We start from the raw sequence: 23769 nt of genomic DNA on the forward strand, positions 1-23769 counted from the left end.
AACAGACCATCAAAACATGTGAGGCAAAAACCGACAGAACTTCAAGAAGAAACAAACTCACTATTACAGTTGGAGACTTCAACACCCCTCCTTTAAGTAACTGAAAGATCCAGAAGGCAAAAAATCAGAAAGAATATAGTTGAACTCAACAGCATCATTAATCAACTGGACCTAATTGACATTTATAGATGTCTAACCAACAAGAGAAAAACACACATTCTTCTCAAGGTCCAGAGAAATTAAAATATGTTGAACTGAATGAAAATGAAATATAACTGACCAAAAATTCTGGGATGAGGCAAAAGAAGTACAAAAGGGAAATTTAGAGCAGAAATACAAATATTAGAAAAAAAGAAAGCTCTAATATCAATAATGTAAGCTTCCCCCAGGAAGTTAGAGAATGAAGAACAATTTAAGTCTAAAGCAAGTAAAAATCATACAGCATGTTCTGTGTCCATTATGGAATCAAGCTAGATATCAATAACAGAAAGAACAGGAAAATCTGCAAATGTGTAAATCTTTCCCATGGGTTAAAGAGGCAGTCTCAAAGAATATAAAAACTTACACAAACAATGAAAATAAAAATACATATCCAAAATTTTAAGACATGGTAAAGCAGTGAGAAATTAATAGCTTTAAATGCTTATGTTGAAAAACAGGAAAGGTCTCAACTCAATGATCTAGGTTTCTACCCCACCAACCCCACCCCTCAAAAAGTATTAACAAATTAAATACAGAAACATATAAAAAGAACTATACACCACAATCAAGTGGGAGTTATTCTGGGTATGTAAAGCTGGTTCAATATTTGAAAATCAACATCATCCAATACATCAACAGGTTAACAAAGAAAAATTAGTATGATATCAATGGGCTCAAAAAGTAACCAGAACACTCTATGACATACATCAAAGCAAGATCCTTTTTAACCCACCTCCTAGAGTAATGGAAGTAAAATAAAAAATAAACAAATGGGACCTAATGAAACTTAAAAGCTTTTGCACAGTAAAAGAAACCACAAACAAAACAAGAAGACAACCCTCAGAATGGGAGACAATATTTGCCAATGAAGCAACTGACAAAGGATTAATCTCCAAAATATACAAGCAGCTCATGCAGCTTAATACCAAAAAAGCAAATAACCCAATCCACAAATGGGTGGAAGACCTAAACAGACATTTCTCCAAAGAAGACATGCAGGTGGCCAACAAACACATGAAAAGATGCTCAACATCACTAATCCTTAGAGAAATGCAAGTCAAAGCCACAATGAGGTATCACCTCACACCAGTCAGAATGGCCATCATCAAAACATCTAGAAACAATAAATGTTGGGAGAGGGTGTGGAGAAAAGGGAACTCTCCTGCACTGTTGGTGGGAATGTAAATTGGTACAGCCACTATGGAAAACAGTTTGGAGGTTCCTTAAAAAACTAAACATAGAACTACCGTATGATCCAGTAATCCCACTACTGGGCATATACCCAGAGAAAACCATAATCCAAAAAGAAACATGTACCATAATGTTCGTTGCAGCAGTATTTACAATAGCCAGGACATGGAAGCAACCTAAATGCCCATCAACAGATGAATGGATAAAGAAGACGTGGCACATATATATAGTGGAATATTACTCAGCCATAAAAAGGAATGAAACTGAATTATTTGTAGTGAGGTGAATGGACCTAGAGTCTGTCATACAGAATGAAGTAAGCCAGAAAGAGAAAAATAAATACTGTATGCTAACTCATATATATGGAATCTAAAAAAATGGTACTGATGAACCCAGTGACAGGGCAAGAATAAGGATGCAGATGTAGAGAACGAACTTGAGGACATGGGTGGTTGGTGTGGGGGGAGTTGAAGGGGAAGCTGGGACGAAGTGAGAGAGTAGCATTGACATATATACACTACCAACTGTAAAATAGATAGCTAGTGGGAAGTTGCTGTATAACAAAGGGAAGTCAACTCGATGATGGGTGATGCCTTAGAGGGCCAGGACAGGGAGAGCGGGAGGGAGTCATGGGAGGGAGGGGATATGGAGATATATGGATAAATACAGCTGATTCATTTTGGTATACCTCAAAAGCTGGTACAAGAGTGTAAAGCAATGATATTCCAATAAAGAGCTTAAAAAAATAAAATTTACAAAAAGAAAAAAAAATACAACATCCATTCATGATAAAAACTTTCAGCAAACCAAGAATAGAGGGGATCTTTCTCAATTTGATAAATATTTGATAAAAACCTACTGCTTACATCATACTTTACAGTGATGTCTGTTTCCACCACCTTAGTCAACACAGTACATATTGGAAGTTCTAACCACTGCAATAAAGCAAGAAAAAAATAAAAATAAAAGGCACACAGATTGGAAGGGAAGAAAGAAACACTATTGCTACTTTCAGATGACATGTCTACACAGAAAATGCCAAGGAATCTATAAAGAATACTCCTGGACACTTAAGCAAGTTCAGCAAGGTTGCAAGTACATCAGATCAAAATATAATAATTAATAATATTTCCATATACTAACAGTAAACACATGGAAATTGAAAATTTAAAATATAATATCATTTGTAATCACACAAAGAGTGAAATACTTGGGTATAAACTTAAAACATTTAAGGATACTTAAAATTATTCAGTGCTGATGAACGAATATTGTACCCATGCAAAATTTTATAAGTCACCTTAAGAGGGTGCCAACAAATAGCCTTCTGCTGAAAGAAAACAAAAAAACCCCAAACATAATAAGTAAGCAAATGATGTCAGTATTATTGATGTCAATAGGTTTCATAGAAGAAAGTAATACCCACAAAAAGCAAGGGTAAGGAAATGTGAAACATTTCATAAGTGATGAGTGATTTAACCATATAAGAATTAGATAGAAGATATTATTTAAAAATAAACTGGGCTTTCTAGGTGGCGCAGTGGTTAAGAATCCACCTGTCAATGCAGGGGACACGGGTTTGATTCCTGCTCTAGGAATATCCCACATGCTGTGGAGCAACTAAACCCGTGCGCCACAAATATTGAGCCTGTGCTTTGGAGCCCATGAACCACAACTATTGAGCCCATGTGCTGCAACTACTGAAGCCCACATGCCTAGAGCCTGAGCTCCACAACAAGAGAAGCCACAGCAATGAGGAGCCCGTGCACCACTATGAAGAGTAGCCCTGATTCAACGCAACTAGAGAAAGCCCACGCATAGCAAAAAAGACCCAACACAGCTAATTAAATAAACAAACAAATTAATTAAAAAAAATAAACTACTAGTGAGTGGGAGAAAGGAGTATTAAGTTGTTCTAATAGACAAAAGGAAGCCATAGGACAAAACAGTTCTGCACGCCCTCTAACAAGTGGTTCTCTATCTCAAGGCACAACAGTTACCCAGACAACTGGTCCTCTCATGTAATCACTCTGTGAGAATTCCTGCAAGAACCAAGCTCTGTAAACCTGAGCTTCAAAGCAGCCAACTGAAGCCATGCTGTCAACTACCACAGTGCCCTGCTTACAGTAGATGCTCGCTGCATATCTGCTGACTGACTGGACAGATACATAAATGAGTGGATGCATTATTCTGAGCTATTAGGAAATAACTCCAATGGCTTTTTAAAAATGGAAATAGAAAAAAAATCCTAAAATTTATATAGTCCCACAAAAGATCCTGAATAGTCAAACACATCTTGAGAAAAAAGAGCAAAGCTGAAGGCATCATATATCCTGATTTCAAAATATACCACAAAGTTACAGTAATCAAAATAGTATGGTACTGGCATAAAATCAAACATATAGACCAATGGAACAGAAAAGAGAGCCTGGAAATAAACCCAGACATATGCAGCCAATTGATCTTCCACAAGGAAGCCAAGAATGTACAATAGGAAAAGGACAGTCTCTTCAACAAACAGTGTAGGAAAACTGGATATCCACATGCAAAAGAATGAAAGTGGACCCTTATCTTACACCATACACAAAAAAAATCAACTCAAAATGAATTAAAAACCTAAACATAGACCTGAAACTTTAAAACCCCTAGAAGAAAACACAGTGGACATTAGTCTTGGCAATGATTTGGCTATGGCACCAAAAGCACAAGCAACACAACAAAAATAGGCAAGTGGGACTACATCAAACTAAGCTTCTAAGCAGCAAAGTAAACCATCAACAAAGGAAAACGTAACTTACAGAATAGGAGATAATATCTGTACACACTGTATTTGATCATGGGTTAATACCTAAAATATATAAGGAACTCCTGCAACTCAATAGCAAAAAAACCAAACAATCTGATTTAAAAATAAGGAAAGGATTTATTTATTTTTATTTATTTTTTTGCATGTATCTTTTCAAATTGGTGGCTGTTTTGTTTTGTTTAAGCTCCTTACCAGAGTATAATTGCTTTACACTGCTGTGCCAGTTTCTGCAGTACAACAAAGTGAATCAGCCGTATTTATATATATATCTCCATATTCCCTCCCTCCTCGGACTCACTCCCACCCTCCCTAACCCACCCCTCTAAGTCATCACCCATCATTGAGTTGATCTTCCTGTGTTATGCAGCAGCTTCCCACTAGCTATCTATCTTACATTTGGTAGTGTATATATGTCAATGCTACTCTCTCACTTCGTCCCAGCTTCCCCTTCAACTCCCCCCACACCAACCACCCATGTCCTCAAGTTCGTTCTCTACATCTGCATCCTTATTCTTGCCCTGTCACTGGGTTCATCAGTACCATTTTTTTAGATTCCATATATATGAGTTAGCATACAGTATTTATTTTTCTCTTTCTGGCTTACTTCATTCTGTATGACAGACTCTAGGTCCATTCACCTCACTACAAATAATTCAGTTTCATTCCTTTTTATGGCTGAGTAATATTCCACTATATATATGTGCCACGTCTTCTTTATCCATTCATCTGTTGATGGGCATTTAGGTTGCTTCCATGTCCTGGCTATTGTAAATACTGCTGCAACGAACATTATGGTACATGTTTCTTTTTGGATTATGGTTTTCTCTGGGTATATGCCCAGTAGTGGGATTACTGGATCATACGGTAGTTCTATGTTTAGTTTTTTAAGGAACCTCCAAACTGTTTTCCATAGTGGCTGTACCAATTTACATTCCCACCAACAGTGCAGGAGAGTTCCCTTTTCTCCACACCCTCTCCCAACATTTATTGTTTCTAGATGTTTTGATGATGGCCATTCTGACTGGTGTGAGGTGATACCTCATTGTGGCTTTGACTTGCATTTCTCTAAGGATTAGTGATGTTGAGCATCTTTTCATGTGTTTGTTGGCCACCTGCATGTCTTCTTTGGAGAAATGTCTGTTTAGGTCTTCCACCCATTTGTGGATTGGGTTATTTGCTTTTTTGGTATTAAGCTGCATGAGCTGCTTGTATATTTTGGAGATTAATCCTTTGTCAGTTGCTTCATTGGCAAATATTGTCTCCCATTCTGAGGGTTGTCTTCTTGTTTTGTTTGTGGTTTCTTTTACTGTGCAAAAGCTTTTAAGTTTCATTAGGTCCCATTTGTTTATTTTTTATTTTACTTCCATTACTCTAGGAGGTGGGTTAAAAAGGATCTTGCTTTGATGTATGTCATAGTGTTCTGCCTATGTTTTCCTCTAAGAGTTCTATAGTGTCTGGCCTTACATTTAGCTCTTTAATCCATTTTGAGTTTATTTTTGTGTATGATGTTAGGAAGTGTTCTAATTTCATTCTTTTACATGTAGCTGTCCAATTTTCCCAGCACCACTTATTGAAGAGGCTGTCTTTTCTCCATTGTATATCCTTGCCTCGAGTAAAGGATTTAAATAGACATTTCTCCAAAGAAGACATACAGATGACCAACAGGCGTATGAAAAGGTTCTAAACATCACTAATCATCAGGGAAATGCAAATCAAAACCACAATGAGCTATCATCTCACACCTGTAAGGATGGCTGCACTAGAAAAACAGACAAACAAAAAATAAGTGTTTGCAAGAATGCAGAGAAATTGGAATCCTTATATATGTTGGTGGGAATGTAAAATGGTGCAGTCACTGTGGAAAATAGTTCCTCAAAAAATTAAAAATAGAATGATTCCATCCACAGCAATCCCATTTCCGAATATATATCCAAAAGAACTGATATCAGTGTCTCAAAGAAATATCTGTACTCCCATGTTCACTGCAGCATTATTAACAATATCCAAAATATGGAAACAACCTAAATGTCTATTGACTGAGGAACAGATAAACAAAATGTGATATGTACATACAATGGAATATTATTCAGCCTTAAAAAAGGGAAATCCTGCCATTTGCAACAACATGTATGAACCTGGAAGACATTACGGTAGGGGAAATGAGCCAGTCACAGGACAAATGCTACATGATTCCACTTACGTGAGATATCTAAAATAGTCAAACTCAGAAGCAGAGAGCAGAATGGTGAGTTACCAGTGACTGTGGGGAGGGAGAAATGGGAGTTGTGTTCAATGCGTATAGTTTCAGTTATGCAAGATGAGTAACTTCTAGGGAGCTGCTGTACAATATAGTGCCTACAGCTAATACTGTACTGTATACTTAAAAATTTGTTAAGAAGGTAGATCTCATGTTAAATGTTTTTAACCCAGCTTAAAAAAAACAAAAAACAAAAGGAACAGGAAGCATCAAGAATCTGGATCCTCAGTTAAGAAGACAACTAAGAGATATTCTACTTTAACCTAAAATATAAACAGTTGTCATTTCCAGTGGCAGTACTTCCATTTGATACATTTTCCTTTCACAGAATTCTATTTCCTAATTTTGCTTCGATGAAAATGTATGATTTACTTTGTCTTCCTCACAAATAAATAAGTAAAAAAGAAACCACTATTCTACTAATGTTTCAATAATTAAACATTATATTTAATTTTTAAAGAAACACCAGTTTGTTATAAAAATTCAACACTACTCAAAGAAAACTACAGTTACTTTGGTGAGCCTTCAAGACTTTTTCTACATATTTAAACAATTTAAACTACATATGTTTAAATGTATATATAGAGTTGGCCAAAATATTCGCTTGGGTTTTTCCATAAGATGGTATGGAAAAATCCGAATGAACTTTTTGGCCAATACAATATATATGTAAAAGACTGTATATGCAGCTGACAAAAATTGGATATCACTATATAATCCATTTAAAAACATTTTTACCTAAACTTAAAAAAATTGCTACAAGAATCTTTTCTTTTTAACCTATATGAAGCTTTAAGCAAAGGATTTGTTAAAGTCCCTTAGATATATACTATTTTTAAATTGTTATTTTGTGTATTTATAAAAATGCATCCTTATTGAAAATATTCAAATGATTCTATAGTATATAGAACTGAAAATTAAAGTCCTCACTTGACTGCTCCACAGCTGTACATTCCTCCCTTCCAAGAGAACCACGATTTAGAGTTAGATCTACATCCCGCTGGATTTCTTAGCACACACACACATATATGTATATGTACACACATATTTCAAAAGTATCTTGCTCTGAATATTAGAGCTTATTTTCATTTTATAATTATGAGTATCATTTCAAAATGTCTTCATATGTAGTGATTCACTCAGTAGCTAATTACAGCAGTCTCTAAAACATGGATTTGGAGCCAGACTTGCTATGGATCAAATCCCAGCTCTGCTGTGAGGCCTTGGCCCAGTTTCCAACCTTCCTGTGTCTCAGTTCCACACTCTCCTACCACCGTAACATGGGGGTTATATTAGGTTGAACCACATGGAAAACATGATTCACACAGTTCATTCTAACAAGGGTACCTATCTTACAGTACTAAGTAACACAGCTCAACTTCCAATTGAGTCTCCTGACCCCTAAGGCCTATGAGTTCTTCCATTCCAGCCCAGGGCCTCACTGTACAAAAGCAGAGGCTTCACCACACCAACACCTGGGCGTACACTGTTAGTATTTGTTATGGCTCAAACTTAACCCAGCTATATGGGAAGGAACACTGAGATTCTGGGCCACTGGCAGATTGTGTCTCCAAACCTTCTGGTGATTTAAGTGAAACCTTTTGAATGTCTGTGATGGTTAATTTTATGTGTCAACTTGGCTAGACCATGGTACCCAGTTGTTTGGTCAAGCACCAGTCTAGATGTTGCTGTGAAGGTATTTTTTTAGATGTGACTGACATTTAAATCAGTAGACTCTGAGTAAAGCACATTACGCTCTATGAGGTGGGCCTCATCCAATCAGTTGGAGGCCTTTGGAGCAAAGAAGTAGATGACTTTTTCTTAAGATAGCAACATAGTTTGTAGACTGCTGCCCTGTGAAATTCAGACTCAAGATTCCAATATCAACTCTTTTCTGAATTTCCAGCCTATCAGCCTGCCCTGTGGTTTTGGACTCACCAGCTCGCAAATCATGTGAGCCAATTCCTTAAAATCAACCTCTGTCTACACTTATTATTTACAGACACAGATATAGATATATGTTCTGTTTCTCTGGAGACTGGTAACTAATACAAATTCAGCTATGGGTAAGAGATGCTGCTGTAACAAATATTTAAAAATCTAGATGTGGCTTTGAAATAAAGTAGTGGAGGCTAGAAGAGTTCTGCCTTGAAGAGACTGTTGGTAGAAATATAGATGTTAAAGGATATCTGGTGAGAGCTTACAAAGGAAAGAGGAGAGCTATAAAAAAAGCTTCGATTGTCTTAGAGAATACACATATTGTCATGAACAGAACGTTGCTGGAAATATGAATGTTAAAGGTGTTTCTGGTGAGGTCTCAGACAAAGATGAGGAATGTGTTATTGGAAAATGAAAGAAAGATGATCTTTGTTATAAAGCACACAGGACTGGACTGAATTGTGTTCTGCTGGAGGGAAAAGAGAACTTGTAAATGACGAACTTGGATACAGGCAGACCTCGGAGATACTGCAGATTTAGTTCCAAACTGCCACAATAAAGCAAATACAGCAATAAAGCAAGTCACACAAAGTTTTTGGTTTCCCAGTGTATATAAAAGTTCTATTTACACTACATTATAATCTATTAAGTATGCAATAGCATTATGTCTAAAAAAATGTATATACCTTAATTTAAAAATACTTTATTGCTGAAAAATGCTAACCATCATCTGAGCCTTCACTGAGTTGTAGTAGTAACATCAAAGAGCACTGATTACAGATCCCCATCACAAGTATAATAATAATGAAAAAGTTTGAAGTATTGTGAAAATTACAAAAATGTGACACAGAGACAGGAAGTGAGCAAATGCTGTTGGAGAAATGGTACCAATAGACTTTCTTGATGCAGGGTTACCACAAACCTTCAATTTGTAAAAAGTGCAGTATCTGTGAAGTGCAATAAAATGAGACACAAAAAGATGGGGTATGCCTACATTTAGCTGAGGAGGTTTCTAAACAAAGCATTGAAGGCATGGCCTGGTTTCTCTTTGCTTGCTTACAGTAAAATGTGAGAGGAGGGAGATAAATTGAGGGAATTGTTCAGCAAAAAGGAACCAGAACTTGAAGATTTGGAAAATTCTCAGGCTGCCTACATTGTAAAAAGTAAGGAAGCATGTTCTGGAGAAAACACGAAGGGTGTGGTTGGACAACCTTGAGTAAAGAGGTTAGGCATGTGACTTGCGGATCCAGTCAACCGTTTCAGCAGAAAGGCTGACAGCTTGGACTGAAGGGGACAGAGATGGGACAGGGTGAAGAAATGCTGTCAGACTTCTGGGATTCTACAGGCATGAAATAAGCCATCAAGTAAGGGAAGCATTACCCTGGGGATGGGGCCACCTCCTCAATGCCAGAAGGTGGGGCAACTTCCTTGCTTTTAGAAAGTAGGGCCCCACTCAGGCTGAGGAGGTGGGGACACCACCCTATTGGACCTAAAGGACAGAGCATGGGGCCAGAGGATTATTCTCAAGCATTAAAATCTAATGGAATGTGCCCTTCTAGGTTTTGGACTTGTTCAAAACTCATGACCCCCTGTTCCCCTTTTTGTAATGGGAATGTCTATGCTATGTCTGTCCCACCACTATATATTGAAAGCAGATAACCAGTCTGGTTTTACAGGTTCACAGGTGGAGAGGAATTTTGTCCTAAGGTGAGTTATACCTGGATTTCATTCATACCTGATTTAGATACTTAAGATGAGATTCTGAACTTGAGAGTTGATGCTGGAATAGGTTAGGATTTGGGGGTGTTGGGATGGAGTGAATTTATCTTGCATGTGAGAAGGACATGAATTTTTGGAGGACAGACTGTTATGGGTTGAATTCTATCCCCCCAGATTCCTATGTTGAAGTCTTAATCCCCAGAACCCCATGGATTGAGCTGTGTCCCCCCCATCCTGCCACCAATTCCTATGTTTAAGCCCTAATCTCCAGTGCGATGGTATTTGGAGATGGGGCCTTTTGGAGATATTAGCTTTAGATGAGTTCACAAGGGTGGGGCCCTCATGATAGGATTAGTGCCCTTATAAGAAGAGACACCAGAGAGCTTATGCATGTGTGAGCTCATGTTCTCTGCTATTCGAGGCAGCAATCTTCAAATCAGGAAGATAGCCCTCAGCACAACCTAAGCATGTGCACCCTGATTTCAGACTTCCAACTTCCAGGACCATGAGAAATTAAATTTCTGTTGTTTAAGCCACGCAGCCTATGGTATTTTGTTATGGTGGTCCTAGCAGAGTAATACAGTAACCTTATTTGGAAAGAGGGTCATTGCCAGTGTAATTAGTTAAGTTAGGATGAGGTCATTAGGGAGGGCCCTAATGCAATGTCACTAGTGTCCTTATAAACAAGGGAAATTTGGACACTGAGATAGACAACACAGAGGTAAGATGATGTGAAGAGAAGAAGGGAGACAATGCCATCTACAAGGATTACATCCTTCCATCACAGCCCTCAGAAGGAACCAATCCTGCCACGTCTTGATTTCAGAATTCTAGCCTTCAGAGCTCTGACACAACACCTATAGAAGCTCTGTAAAACACCGAGTTTTGTGGTATTTTGTTGAGGCATTCCTAGGAAACTAATAAAATACCCTTGAAAAACCTTTTGTATTTCCTATTGCGAAATACAAAACTTATGAGACTCATACCCGTGTGGGAAAAGCCAGATACATGTTGTTATACTAATAATCCTCTGAGTTGACATTCTCCATTTTAATAAATGAACAATAATTTGGGGGAATGAAAATTTGCTATGCCTACCATGATCAAAAGTTATGAACATACTAGCCATTATTCTCTTCTATAGATATTTGAATATTTGGGTATTTACTGTGTATGTAAAATACTGTAATTTCTTTTTAATTGACTCTGTATTAAATTTAGGTTGGAACTAACACTTGTATGGGACTTGGTATTTTAGAAGAATATTCAATATGTTCTTTTAAAATAATGCCAGATGTCACATTAATTTAGATATTGGCTGATAAAATGTATTATTTTATGACAAACAATGAAAACTGAACTGAATATATTAGAAAACAAAAATAATATTATTAAGACCTTTTAGAGTTTATGACATTAAAAATATTGATTTTGTTTTTAGCAATACTCTATTGAGATTCAAGTATTTGGTTTTTAGTTACAAAAAAAAGTACTTTAAAGAATATAGTAGAAACTAAAGTCAAAGCTTTTAACACAATCTCCATAGCAATATGTGAAGGAGCAAAGTCCAGTGGACCAAATGAAAGACATAAATTCTCAATTTCAGATCTTAGCATTAACTCACCACAGAAAGCCATGCTTACATCTTGGCATTTCATTTTTTGCTATAAACACAGGCACTTCTGGCTTTGCTTAACAAAAGGGCATTGCCTAAGTCCTACATATTTGATACTCATTTTATTAAACTAACACTATTATATTTATATTCTAAAGCAATATAAGATATTCACACTGAATTTCTAGGTTTAAACAGAGAAATAAGTAACAGTAAATAGAATATGCAAATACTTATCGAATAAGTTTCCCAAATTTCATCTAAAGATAACACAAAAATGACTTCATTTGAAGGATCTACTTTATTTTCACAAATTAATTACCATGATAAAAAGAAAGTTTATCTTTTTGAATAGGTATTTAGAATTTTATCAGTTACTAACAGAGCATCCTTATCATACTGAATTGTTTTCATTTTCATATTTTGAGTAAGGAAATGTCTTCTATAGGAAATTGTGCAACAACAATGCAGAAGGATTTCACTATAGTTTAATGAATTAGTTAAGATTTTCCTATGATGCTATCTTACCAATATGAAGATCATTTGCTAAAGACACATACACGAAATAAATTTTTAAAAGTCTTTGAGCTACAAAAGGAGATCATAGTTAATGTTTACTTAATATTTATCACATGCCAGGCAGCATCCTGGGCTCTTTACATAAATGACCTCATTTAATCCTCACAACGACCTTACTAAATAGATATTATTACTATGCTCATTTTATTGATGAAAAGATGAAGCTGAGAGATGTTAAGTAGCTTGCCCAAGGTCTCCCAAGGGAGGAGTCAGAATCAGGGTCTGTGCGCTTGACCAATATTCCCTACTGCTTCTCATAGATGTGCCTATTTCATTTGTTAATTTTATTCACATAGTAACACGCTCAAATCCTGACTCAGTCCTTTCAACTTTAATTTAAATGGAATTGCACTAAATTTGGTGATCTGATCACCTTTGAACAGAAGCAGCAGATTAGCAAGGTTTGGAGGAGGGCTTCTGTAGGCAGGCACAGTAAAGCATGAAACATTACAAATACAGAAAGTTGAAAAAGGAATTGAAAGTATAGCAAAATTGGATTCTTCAGGGTAAGAAAAAGACAACTGTAGTTTTGGGAAAGAGTGGGTAGAGAGATGGAAAAGCACCCATTAGGTGCCAGCTGTTTGCCTTCATCATCTGCTAATCCTCAGACGGCCCTGCCCAGCAGGCTGTTCTAGCCCCATTTTGAGGCTCTGAGAGGTTCGGCACCCTGCCCACGCTTGCTCTCATTCTACAGAAATGATTATAAAGGAAACGCTTCCAGGACTGAAGAGGGGTAACAAGTTATCCTGAAAAATGTACCAACCCAAAATACCACATTTGATGGGTAAGTGAGGTATTATAGTATTTTTTTTTCAACTTTGAAGAATGCGAACTTAGAAGATCCTAAATTTAGAAAATCTATAAGCTGAGGTTGTGCTAATGGAGGTTTTTTCATTTCATGTCCTATTTTTAATTGTCTGGTATTCTTTTTTTAAACTACCAGTATGGGGGTTTTTACTTAGTTAACATTCTTGGCAAATTCAAGGCACTATGCCAAGAAACAGAGTGGCAAGAGAATGCCATTTGGAAGGGTTAGAAATTCAAAACAGAAACACACACACAGAATGTTCAGCCATACACTTTCAGTTAGCAATGCCAATTAAATAGAAGGGCTGGGCTGAACCCATTATATAACACATATTTTGTTCTTACATTCCTTATTGCCAAAAGACTATTGTGAATAGGGGAACAGCAGGAAAACACCCCTACAAAGAATGAGCTACTCTAAATAACATACACAATAAAACCGTTCTGTATAAGACCAAAAACGTAATAAAGGGAAATCCAGTTTTCTTGTGATACTGAAAATGTGCATTTGTTTCATTTAGCTGTATGGCAGGAAGCACTCTATGCCCCTTTAAAGCTGCTGACTTAACAACACTTTCATGCGTGTCCTCCACCCCTCCCCACATTCCCAACCCTGACCCAGGTGTAAGCCCTGGTGTCCACTTAGGCATGATTACCCCTGGTGCAGCCCCGCCATTGGTGTCTCTCTCAAGGGAAAGAGCTTGGGGTAGACAATCGTAAACATGGGCTCACTACACCGGTGACAGTGTCCCAGGGGGCAGTGCAGCAGCTCTAGGAGACTTCTGGGCAATGAGATTGGAGACAGAAAGTCCAGATCTGGAACACAAGAGAAAATCACGAACAAATAAAAAATGAGATTTCCTTAAACTAGGCTTCTTAAAATATTTCTCGTTGTTAGCAAGTAAGTTCAGTTAGTGAAAAGCACTGCATGTTGAAAATTCTGTTATCTGACAGGCATTGAATAAAAACATAACACTATTTGGAAATGAAAGATGTTTTTTACATTTCTGATACTAAGAGAAAATGTAAATCTACTCTTTTAAGAGCAACCTGAGCTGTCCTGAGGTAGAGGCAGGGAAAGAATAAGACCAAATATTCTTTAAGAACAAAGGCCAAAAAGGCATTAAGTTTACCCAGGGGGGTCTGTAAACTTCTATAAGGGACAGAGAATTAAAAAAGCACTGGGACTAAAGACTTTCATTAAGTTCTTCCTAAATCTATTGGGCATTTAGAATCTTCCAAGCTAAATTATATTTACTGAAAAGGATTGAAAAGGGAAACAAAGAAATCAAAGAAAATGAAAAATAATGAAACCAAGCTTTTCTTTGTCTCACTCCTGTGAGCTGTCATTAATAAAAATAGGGTGTTTCCTCCTCAGTTTAGTCTGAGCTACACAAAAGAAACGTTTAAAGCAAAACATCCCAGTGGCCCAGGCAATCCTAAGCACAAATGTATGCTGGGTTGCTACTGACAGTAAACACCCAGTAGAGAGAGAAATGGTCATGATGAGGTGACACCTAAAAAGTTACCGAATCATCTTTGAGAAGGAAATATAAATTATCTTATCATATTTTATATCTGTCGAGACGTCAATAACCACTTTGAAAAATGTTATCTGCTCACAGGTGCATAATTTCAGTTTTCTGTTTAGTTTTTCTTTATTTTTATTTTAAAAAAATTTTTATTTATTAATTTATTTGCTATGTTGGGTCTTCGTTGCTGCATGTGGGTTTTCTCTACTTGTGGTGAGCCGGGCTACTCTTCGTTGCAGTGCATGGGCTTCTCATTGTAGTGGCTTCTCTTGTGGAGCACGGGCTCTGGGCATGTAGGGCTTCAGTAGTTGTAGCACGTGGGCTCAATAGTTGTGGCTTGTGGGCTCTAGAGCACAGGCTCAGTAGTTGTGGCACACGGGCTTAGTTGCTCCGCGGCATGTGGGATCTTCCCGCCCCAGGGCTCGAACCCGTGTCCCCTGCATTGGCAGGAAGATTCTTGACCACTGAGCCACCAGGGAAGCCCTGTTTAGTTTTTAAAAACAACCTAATTTGTATTAGACATTCCTGGAAGGTTAATGTTAGATGTTTTTGTATGGATCCTTTTTTTTTTTTAACGCAAAGACAAAACATTTAGCAGTTTTTAAAACACTTGAAATGTATTTTCTTATCATGTTGCCTAGTGCTTTCTTAAAGCATCTCAGGTCCACTCTACATCACCTATGACATCTACACACCACCAAATTCTTTCCAAACCAAGAGTTAGCATCCTGTGGTAATATTGCCAAAGGCTCCTGAAATTAATTTCTCCTTTAGGTATATAAATTTCTCAGATGTGAGGAGGCTGCAAGGCAAAAACCTGCTCTGTTGGAAGAAGTACCCAACTTTGCTTTAAGGATAAGATCTTTGCATATTTTTTCCTGTGGAAGAAAGTGCCTCTACCAGCCTTCTCACTTCCACCAGACACATGTTCTGAAACACCAATTTCTTTCATTTAAACCACACAGTTTAACTTTTAACCACTGTTCTTCGTGACTGAAGACCATATTTAGTGAATGGTTCTGTGTCTGTAGGGGCTGCTGAAGGGAGTGATAAAATATTAAAACTTTTCTCTTATAAAAAGTCCTACTGCACAACAATGCAAATGTACTTAATGCCACTGAACTGAACACTTAAAGATGGTTAAAGTGGTAAGTTTTATGTTATGTACATTTTATCACAATTTTGAAAAATGAACACCAAAACAGCATAAAACAATTCCTAAGCTCACTGAATAAGAGGCAAGAGAAAAAAAAAAAAAAAAAAAAGAAAGGTCCTGTGTACCTTTTAGAAAACTGTGGTAGGTGTGATGAAGACTCCTCATGGCCAGCTCTTGCAGAGGCAGGATGTGGTCCTTCTCTGTCCCTATGGCCTTCACCTCAGCAGGGAGGAAAACGGTTAGTTGCCCTGATGAAAAGGAAAGCAGCTTCACCTCGGAAACCTGAATGGGAGCACCACAGCTACAGAAAGACACACATTCACAGTAGTATTAGCCAAAAGGAAATGACTATATGTGCCAATAAAATGTGTTAATCAAAATATACATTAAAATTTTTAAGACTGCTGAATTACCAGAATTCTTTTCAACATGAACAGATGCTATCCTGGGTTCCTTAATAAAACCTGGCACAGAAATTCAGACTCATCGTTTGGAACTCAGCTAAATCTTCGCTGAGGTCCAGGTACTTCCAGTAAGGACAAACTTGGAAGGAATTTCCTTCATAGGGGCTACACAATTTGCTTTGTAAGCTCTATTTATCCTTATTTTCTTACCCTTTCAAAGTCTGTGTTTATTGAAATTTTCAAAATTAAAAGGAACAAAGAGTACTCTGTTAAGTTATAGTACCTTGGTTTAATAGAATTTTTGTGTGGGAAAAAAACCCTACAAAGCAAACATATTTTTAATAGTAGCAGATAACTGTATTGGGTCTTTCCATAAATTTGTGGCAAACTTCTTGGCAAAGCCTATTGAATAAGCCAAGTCACGTCCTATTCCCTAAACCACTCATAACCACAAGGCAGAGACATCCTTGTTCTTTAGCTACAGGGTTACCAAAACTCAGGAGTCCAATCTCATTCTGCCTCCTGTCTGAGACCACAAGGTTACCTAGAAGTCTGAACACTTTTCTTCTCTAATGACATATAGGTGCCAACAAACCTTGACTCTTCAGATACAACATGAGATAATCTCTACCCTAAACTAGAAAAGGCAATGAAGAAGGCACAGGACTGGAAGGCAGAAGCCCTCAGCTTATCTGTTCATTACAAGTTCCTGCATTTGCTCATTCCTTTCTTCAGAAAATGTTTCCAGAGCACCTATCATACACCAGTCAAAACAGTAAATTAAAAAAAAGAAGATGACCTCTTTCCTTTGAAAACTGTAATAATTACAATATGATTACTCTAACACTGGGTCAGAAAAGATGGAGGAACTGACTTTGTGCAGGGAATTAGGGAAGGTTCTACAGAGAAGACAGTAACTGACCCAGAACTCAATTAATTCTACTTGATTTCTCCACTCAGTTCAAGAAAACCTCAGAAGGCCACACTGGACCTCCTACTAGGCAAAGCCTATATTCCACAAGGAACCATTTTTCCAAATTCTAGCATTAGTTTGTTTTGCCTTCTTCCACAGCATGAAGAATTCTGTGTCTGGCTCTTTTTGCCAACACCACCTTTCTGGTATGCATCCATGCTATTGTGTCTACGATAGTTTATTCATTTCCAGTGCTGTGCAGTACCAGTAAACATGAGTTGTTTCCAGTGGGGGGCTATTATGAACACTGTTACATATATTATTTGATACATACGAGCATAAAATTCTGTTAGGTACACACTTAAGATCAGAATTGGGCTTATTATAGTGAGGAGAGACAGACAAAAGAGAAACATATGCTAAAATAAAGAGGGGAATGAGAGCTGTACTACTTTAGATAATATAATCAAAGAAAGTCTTTCCGAGCAGGTGACATTTGGGCAGAGACTTGATTGAAGGGAAGAGTAAACTCAGGGAAGGGGAACTCAGTCACAGCCTGGTAGGTACCCTAAATTGAGGACAGGGAACTAAAGAGTTCAGGGAGTCCAAAGCAGTAAGAATTCACAGGACAGAGAACCTTAGGGGAGACAGATGTACAGAGAGAGAACCCTGGAGATTTGCAGAAGGTTCCCCTTGAGTGTTCAGATGTGTACTGATCAGCACATATGAGGAAACGACGTGAGGCTGGAAAAAAGACGAGTTGAAAAGATTAAAGGTAACAGTGTCCAACAGTTGGAAATAGTGCCTGCTCTTATCAGTCAGACGTGAACTTCATATTCAAGGGGCATTGAGTAGACTGCACAAAAAGGTCTTATCTCAGTCGTGGTGAATAACTAGTGCTAGTCTGAACACCATTCCATTCCCACCTAACAAATCTTTAAGAGCTTTATCTGAAAAGATTAAACTGTTTCCAGTTAACTTAAATGTATCCCAGAACATATCAAGAATAGTTATATGAATACAAAAATATCCAGCACTCAACATTGTAAAATTCACACTGTCTGGCATCTAACCAAAAATTACCAGGCTTTTCAAAAAGCAGGAAAATATGACCTAAATGAGGAAAAAATTCATGCAACTGAAAACAACCAAGATAGATGTTAAAACCAGCAGAAAAAGCCATTATAACAATAATTATAGTTACTGCATAGAAGAAGGACATGTTGCATAGCTCTCACCTAAAGAACCCAGAAATAAGAGAGAAAATTAAGCCCTAAGTAAATAAAAAAGAAGAAATAATAAAGAGCACCAAGAAAATCAATGACACAGAAAACAGGAATAGAGAGAAATCAATGAAAACAAAAGCTGGAACTTTGAGAAGAGCAATAAAATCGATAAATCTCAAACTAGACTAATCAGAGAGAAGACACAAATTACCAATATCAGAAATGAGAAAGGAGATACTGCCCAGTTTATACAGGTAATAAAAAGGTGAGAAGCAACTTTAAGTTAATACAAAGTCCTTGAAGGACAAAAATTAGCAAAGCTCACTCAAGATACAGAGAAGTTGAACAGCCCTACATTTATTAATGAAGTTGAACTCGTAGTTAAAAGACTGGAATACTTCCCAACCATTCTATGAAGCCAGCATTATCCTGATACCAAAACGAGATGAACACAACAAGAAAAGAGAAATAACCAGTATCACTCATGAACATAGACAGAAAAGGTCTAAACAAAATTTTAACAAATTGAATTTAACAATGTATAAACTCACTATGACCAAATAAAGTTTATCTTATTAATCAAGACTGTATTAACCTTAAAAATCTAAAAAAGAATAACCACATAATCATTTCAACAGATGAAGAAAAAGGGTCTAACAAGATTCAACACCCATCTGCAATTTAAAAAACTCTCAGCAAACTAGGGATAAAAGGGAATTTACTAATCTGATAAAGCATTTGAATGAAAAAAAAAAAAGTCAATATTATACTTAATGCTGAAAGACTGTTTTCCCCATAAGTTCAGCAAGACAAACATGTCTGTTCTCACTACTTCTGTTTAACACTGTACTGGAGCTTCTAACCAGTACAATAAAGAAAGAAAAAGAAATAAAAGGCAACCAGATTTGAAAGGAAGAAGTAAAACTGTCTTTCTTCCTGTGAGACATGACTGTACATAGAAAGTCCAATATAATTTACAAAAAACCTACTAGAACTAATAAGTGAGCTTGGCAAGTTTGGAGGATATAAGATCAGTTATACAAAATCATTTGTATTCCTATATGGTTGCAATAAACAATTGGAAATTTAAAAAACTTTATATACCATATATTAATACTATGAAAAATATGAAATACTTAGGGATTAAATCTGACAAAAAATGTCTAAGACATATACACTGAACCCTACAAAAAAATGCAGAGTAATTAAGTAATTATTGTGAGCATGGGCTGGGAGACTCAATATTGTTAAGATGTTAATTCTCCTCAAATTGATCTATAGATTCAATGCAATTAAAAATCACAAGCTTTTAGAAATATACATATAAATTGAACTTTTGATTCTAAAATTTATATAGAATCCAATCATAAAATTTATATAGAAATGCAAAGCAGCTAGAATAGTAATTTTTTTTTTCATTTTAAGACTTATTATAACTATCACAATCAAGACAATGTGGTATTGGTGTCAAAACAGACAAATAGATCAATGGAGCACAGGGTATCCAGAAATAGACCCACACATATATGGACAACAAATTTTCAACTAAGGTACAAAGGAAATACAGTAGAGAAAGGATAGTATTTTAAACAAATGGTGTAAAAAAAAGGAACTTCAACCATACCTTGTACCATATACAAAAATTAACTACAAATGAATCATAGCCCTAAATGTAAACCTAGTTCCTTAAAAATTCTAGAAGACAACATAGAAGAAAACCTTTGTGATTTGGGTTACACTAAAAGCAAGATCCATGAAGGAAAAAATCGATAAACTGGACTTTTCAAAATAAAAAATGTCTGCTCACCAAAAGGCCCTGTGAAAAAAATGAAAAGGTAAGCCATAGACTGGGAGAAGATACTTGCAAAGCATATAGACAATAAAGGACTTTTATCCAGAATCTACAGAGAATTTTCAAAACTCAATAAGAACATAAGCACTCAGGAAAAAAATGGGAGAAAGACTTGGAAATTAAACATAAAAAGATGTACACCCTTATTCACTAGGGAAATTACTTCCCTGGTGGCACAGAATCCACCTGCCAATGCAGGGGACATGGGTTCGATCCCACGTCTGGGAAGATCCCACATGTTGTGGAGCAACTAAGTCCGTGCACCACAACTACTGAGCCTGCATGCCACAACTACTGAAGCCTGTGTACCTAGAGCCTGTGCTTCACAACAAGAGAAGCCACTGCAATGAGAAGTCTGCACACCACAATGAAGAGTAGTCCCCACTCACCACAGCTAGAGAAAGCCCACACACAGCATCGAAGACTCAGTGCAGCCAAAAAACAAAAAACAAACAAAAACCAACAAAAATGGAAATATCACTACACACCTAGGATAAAATTTAAGACTGACTATTCAGAGTGTTGGCAAATATATGCAAGTACGAAAAAATTTCTTATATTATAGGCAGGAATGTAAAATGGTACAGTTATTCTTTTAAAGTTTGGCAGTTCTTTCAAAAATTAAATATATATGTACTATATGATCCAGATACTCCACTCCTAGGCATTTATCTAAGGAAATTTAAGTCTAGGAATTTTAAAAGATAGTCTGCATATGTTCATAGCAATTTTACCTGTAATAAAGGCAAAAACTAGAACCAACACAAATGTCCATGGACAAGTGAATGGGAACAACCTGTGATATATCCATACAATGGAACTCTACATAACAATAAAAACAGGAACTATTGTTCCATGCTATATCACGTATAAATCTCCAAATCCCTACGCTGAGTGAAAGAAACCAGAGCAACACAGAGTATATACTGTTTGATTCTATTCATATAAAACTCAAGAAGATACAAACTAATCAACAGTGACAGAACACAGATCAATGGTTGCCTGGAGATAGGATGAAGAGAAGGAAGGAAGGATTACCAAGAGGCATGAGGAAACTTTGGGGGTGGTGGATATGTTTATTATCTTAATTGCAGTGATGGTTTCAGAGGTATGTATGTATGTGTGTATACATATATATGCCAAGACGTCTCAAATGAGATATATATATATATATATATATATATATATACACACTTTATACGTGTGCAATTTATCATATGTCAATGTAGAATTGGGGATAAAAGCCTAACTGGTGTGGGTTATGAAAGAATAGAAAGAAGTGGAGAAAGTGAGTATACACATCTCTTTCAAAGAGTTTTCTCTATATGGAAGCAGAAAAATGGTGGAGAAGGTGCAGAATAAAAACAAAATGTTATGTGAAGGAAGTATACAGTAGAGGAATACGTACAGCATCATTCAACTTACACAAAGTGAAAGAAAAGATACAAAACTTGACACTACACTATATGGGGACATATTTACTTATATTGAAATTATAATTCAGAAAATGAATGATAAATACAAAATTCAGAATAATGGCTAACCCTGGAGAAGAAGGAGCATACATGGAAGAGAACCATACAAGGGCTTCAAAATTGTTGGAAATGTTATTTTTTAAGTGAATGATATTTACACTGATATGCAGGGTCAAAATATGAAAGCTTTCTAGTCAAATTTTAAGAAATGACCCTCTTACCTTAGTTGATGCAAAAGGGAGAGAACTTAAGAGTGTTTCCACTAATAATTAGAGGTCAGGCACAGCATACCTGGGTTCTCTGTGCACAAGGCTGAAATCAAGTTGTCAGCTAGGCTGAGTTCTCACCTGGAGGGCTGTGGGGAAGAATCCACTCCTAAGCTTATTCAAATTGCTGGCTATGACATGATTTATAAGAAATCGGAATTGATTTGGTTCAAGATGGTGGAGTAGAAGGACACGCACTCTCTTCTGCAAGAGCACTGGAATCACAACTAACTGCTGAAAAATCATCCACAGGAAGACACTGGAACTCACCAAAAAAGACACCCCACATCCAGAGACAAAGGAGAAGCCACGATGAGACTGTAGGAGGGGCACAATCGCAATAAAATCAAAGCCCATAACTGCTGGGTGGGCAACTCACAAACTGGAAAACGGTTATACCACAGAAGTCTACTCACTGGAGTGAGGGTTCTGAGTCCCACAACAGGCTTCCCAGCCTGGGGGTCTGGCAACAAGAGGAGGAATCCCTAGAGAATCAGAATTTGAAGGCCAGCAGGATTTGATTGCAGGACTTCCACAGGACTGGGGGAAGGGAAACAGAGACTCCACTCTTGGAGGGCACACAAAAAGCAGTGTGAACAGTAGGACCCAGGGGGAAGGACCAGTGATGCTACAGGAGACTGAACCAGACCTACCTGTTGGTGTTAAGAGGGTTGCCTGCAGAGCCAGGAGGTGGCTGTGGCTCACCACCGGGACAGGGATGCTGGTGGCAGGGGCTGTGGGAAGTGCTCATTGGCATGAGCCTTCCCGGACCAGTGCTGGGTTGCCTCAGGCCAAATGACCAACAGGGTGGGACAGCCCCACCCATCAGCAGACAAGCAGATTAAAGTTTTTACTGATCTCTGCCTACCAGAGCAACACCCAGCTCTACCTACCACCAGTCCCTCCCATCAGGAAGCATGCACAAGCCTCTTAGATAGCCTCATCTATCAGAGAGCAGATAGCAGTAGCAAGAAGAACTATAATCCTGCAGCCTGTGGAACGAAAACCACAGCCACAGAAAGACAGAGAAAATGAAAAAGCAGAGGACTTTGTACCAGATGAAGGAACAAGATAAAATGCCAGAAAAACATCTAAATAAAGTGGAGATAGGCAACCTTCCAGAAAAAGAATTCAGAATAGTGATAGTGAAGATGATCCTGGACCTCAGAAAAAGACTGGATGCAAAGATTGAAAAGATGCAAGAAAAGTTTAACAAAGACCTAGAAGAATTAAAGAACAAACAGAGATAAACAATACAATAACTGAAATGAAAAATACACTAGAAGGAACCAATAGCAGAATAACTGAGGTAGAAGAATGGATAAGTGATCTGGAAGACAGAATGGTGGAAATCACTGCCATGGAACAGGATAAAGAAAAAAGAATGAAAAGAACTGAAGACAGCCTAAGAGACCTCTGGGACAACATTAAGCACACCAACATGAGCACTACAGGGGTCCCAGAAGGAGAAGAGAGAGAGCAAGGACTCAGGAAAATATTTGAAGAGATTATAGTTGAAAACTTCCCTAACATGGGAAAGGAAACAGTCACCCAAGTCCAGGAAGCACAGAGAGTCCCAGGCAGGATAAACCCAAGGAGAAGCACACCAAGACACACAGTAGTCAAACTGACAAAAATTAAAGACAAAGAAAAATTATTAAAAGCAACAACAGAAAAACGACAAATGACATACAAGGGAACTCCCATAAGGTGAACAGCTGATTTCTCAGCAGAAACTCTGCAAACCAGAAGGGAGTGGCACGATATATTTAAAGTGATGAAAGGGAAGAAACTAACACCAAGAAATATGCTACCCAGCAAGGATCTCTTCG

The 23769-nt window shown here is 37.3% G+C and overlaps 1 protein-coding gene across 4 annotated transcripts in view; it reads right to left on the minus strand.

Moving 5' to 3' along the window:
• The window catches only part of LRRC28 (leucine rich repeat containing 28), a 172549-nt gene that overhangs the window by 31383 nt on the left and 117397 nt on the right, over window positions 1-23769 (minus strand). For 2 of the 4 annotated variants that reach the window (XM_057721440.1, XM_057721439.1), the window contains exons 8-9: window positions 15927-16102; window positions 13770-13929 (exon numbers count right to left, since the gene is read on the minus strand). The exons of 1 other annotated variant lie outside the window; for it this stretch is intronic. In XM_057721440.1, coding sequence (XP_057577423.1) covers window positions 13770-13929; window positions 15927-16102 — 336 coding nt within the window. The remainder of the gene's footprint in view (window positions 1-13769; window positions 13930-15926; window positions 16103-23769) is intronic. One more of the 4 variants, XM_057721442.1, reaches the window with a different exon arrangement.

Source organism: Hippopotamus amphibius, chromosome 2, assembly GCF_030028045.1.
Source record: "Hippopotamus amphibius kiboko isolate mHipAmp2 chromosome 2, mHipAmp2.hap2, whole genome shotgun sequence".
Lineage (NCBI taxonomy): Eukaryota > Metazoa > Chordata > Mammalia > Artiodactyla > Hippopotamidae > Hippopotamus > Hippopotamus amphibius.